The sequence below is a fragment of the Mus pahari genome, chromosome 12, assembly GCF_900095145.1.
Source record: "Mus pahari chromosome 12, PAHARI_EIJ_v1.1, whole genome shotgun sequence".
In the NCBI taxonomy this organism is placed as follows: Eukaryota; Metazoa; Chordata; class Mammalia; order Rodentia; family Muridae; genus Mus; species Mus pahari.
Window position 1 is genome coordinate 27,934,803 of NC_034601.1, and position 2,445 is coordinate 27,937,247.

Consider the following 2,445-nt stretch of genomic DNA (forward strand, 5'->3'; position numbering starts at 1 on the left):
TCACAATAGTCACAAATAGTATAAAACTCCAACTAAGAAATGCAAATCAAGCCGGGCATTGTGGCACATGCCTTTAATCCCAGCACTCCATAGGCAGAGGCAGGTAGATTTCTGAGTTCAAGGCCAGCCTGGTCTACAAAGTGAGTTCCAGGACAGCCAGGGCTATACAGAGAAACCCTGTCTTGAAAAACCAAAAAAAAGAAATGTTAGGCATGTTGGCACACATCTTATCCTCAACACACAGGAGACAGAAGCAGTTGGATCTCTGTGAGTTCAAGGCCAGCCTGTCTACATAATGAGTTCCAGGGCAGCCAGGGCTTTATAAAGATACTCTGCCTCAAAAAGCAAAAACAAACAAAAAAAAGCAACCAAAAAAAGGGTTTTATTGTAGTAAGGTATATAACAAATGTCAGTCTGATTAACATAGTTGTCTTCCCTTCTAAAAGAATATAGAACGATATTTTCCAGCATTGAAAAGGAAGACAAGCCTTCTGAGACAGAATGAAGTACAAAGGAAACAAGTTGCTGTTCTCAAGAGACCTAATCAGTTAAACAGAAAGTAAGTACTCAAGTGGAGAGAAGAGTGTACTGTTTGAATGTATCTTTGTTAGCCACTTGTCTTGTTGCTGTGCCAGAGTATCTGACAAAAACAACTTAAGGAAGGAAGAGCTTATTTTAGGTTATAGTTGATCATGGCAGGGGAAGTACGGCAGCAAGAACAGGCTGGTTACAGTGTCCACAGGCATGAAACAGACAGTGAGCACTTGAGCTCAAGTCACTCTCTCTCTGTTCAGCTGAGACCCACTTACTTGTCTATTGCTGTGATAATACACCATGATCAAGGCAACTTACAGAAGAAACACTTTATTTGGGGCTTATGATTTCAAAGTCCATCCCCACCATGGTAGGGTGCATGGCAGTGGGCAGATGTGGCTCTAGCTGAGAGCTTTCATCTTGAACAACAGTAGGAGGCAGAGAGAGCGAGCGAGCACTTGGAGTTGCATGAGTCTTTGAGACCCCAAAGCCCACTGATAATGGCATTTCCCTCCAACAAGGGGGAGTGCCTCCATGCCTCCTAATACCTCCCAAACAGTTCCACCAACTGGAAACCAAGGATTCAAATACGGGAGCCTTTGGGGACCATTCATAACCACACTGCTCTAGAAGGGCTCCTTCTCCCTTTGGTGGATGGGTTTCCTACTTCACTTTAATTTAATGTAAATAATTCTTCCCAGACATGTCCAGAGATTTCTTTCCATAATGATTATAAATCCTACCAATTTTCCAGTTGAGAGTAACCATCACAGTGTACAAAATAATTTCTTTGATATGTTCAGAAGAATGGATTTACAATGATTCTTAAAGTTATCTGGTTATTACAGTACAGTTACTTCCTTGCTGGAGATGTGACTCAGTGAACTTAGTTAGCATGTGGCCCAGAGTTTTATCCCTAACACTGTGGGGAATAAAGACAAGAGAGAGCTGGGCAGTGGTGGCGCATGCCTTTAATCTCAGCACTTGGGAGGCAGAGGCAGGTGGATTTCTGAGTTTGAGGCCAGCCTGGTCTACAGAGTGAGTTCCAGGATAGCCTGGGGCCTGGGTTACACAGAGAAACCCTGTCTCAAAAAAAAAAAAAGCAAAAACAAGAAAAGAGAGATATTTGAAATATCTATCCAAAAGCTAACATGGGAGGCAATCAGTAGTAACTGTCTTATTTCTTAGACACAGTAATATTAAAGAATTTCATTAATGTAAACTTTTTTTAAAACGTATCACTTTTTAAGTGTGTGTGTGTGTGTGTGTGTGTGTGTGTGTGTGTGTGTGTGTGTGTGTATAGCATGATGTCTGTGTGGTGGTCAGAGGACAACTTGAGGGAACTAGGTTTTTTCCTACCCTATGGTTGCAGGGATCTAGATTAGGTCATCTGGCCTGGGGCCAAATAAACTTTAACTATACTTCTTTACCTCCTTTAACATAGAAATAAAATTGTAAAGGTGATCATTGTGGTGAAAATCATAGCACTTGGGTCAGAGTTATTCAGTCAATTCTGAAAGCTGAATTGATTTTTTTTTTTTCTTTTAGCCTTGACTCTTAGTAAAATACAGAGTCATAATATAGATTATTTTGGACAGGAAAGCTACAAAGCTACATAAATATTGCTGAGTTTTGTTTGTTTTGTTCTGCCCCTCCTTGATAGTATTGTGTAACTCTAACTCTGTAGACCAAACTGTCCTCATATGTGTAGGGATCGCTCCTGCCTCGACAGTCAAGCGCTAGTATTGAGGCAGTGCCATCAGCATAGGCTACATGGATGTTTCTTTTTTTTTTTTTTTTTTAAAGATTTTATTTATTTATTATATGTTAGTACACTGTAGCTATCTTCAGACACTCCAGAAGAGGGTGTCAGATCTTGTTATGGATGGTTATGAGCCACCATGTGGTTGC

The 2,445-nt window shown here is 40.7% G+C and overlaps 1 protein-coding gene across 2 annotated transcripts in view; it reads left to right on the forward strand.

Annotated features, from left to right (window-relative positions):
* Positions 1–2,445, forward strand: part of Fyttd1 (forty-two-three domain containing 1) — a 30,018-nt gene that overhangs the window by 17,937 nt on the left and 9,636 nt on the right. For both annotated transcript variants that reach the window (XM_021209098.1, XM_029544595.1), the window contains exon 4: positions 447–559. In XM_021209098.1, coding sequence (XP_021064757.1) covers positions 447–559 — 113 coding nt within the window. The remainder of the gene's footprint in view (positions 1–446; positions 560–2,445) is intronic.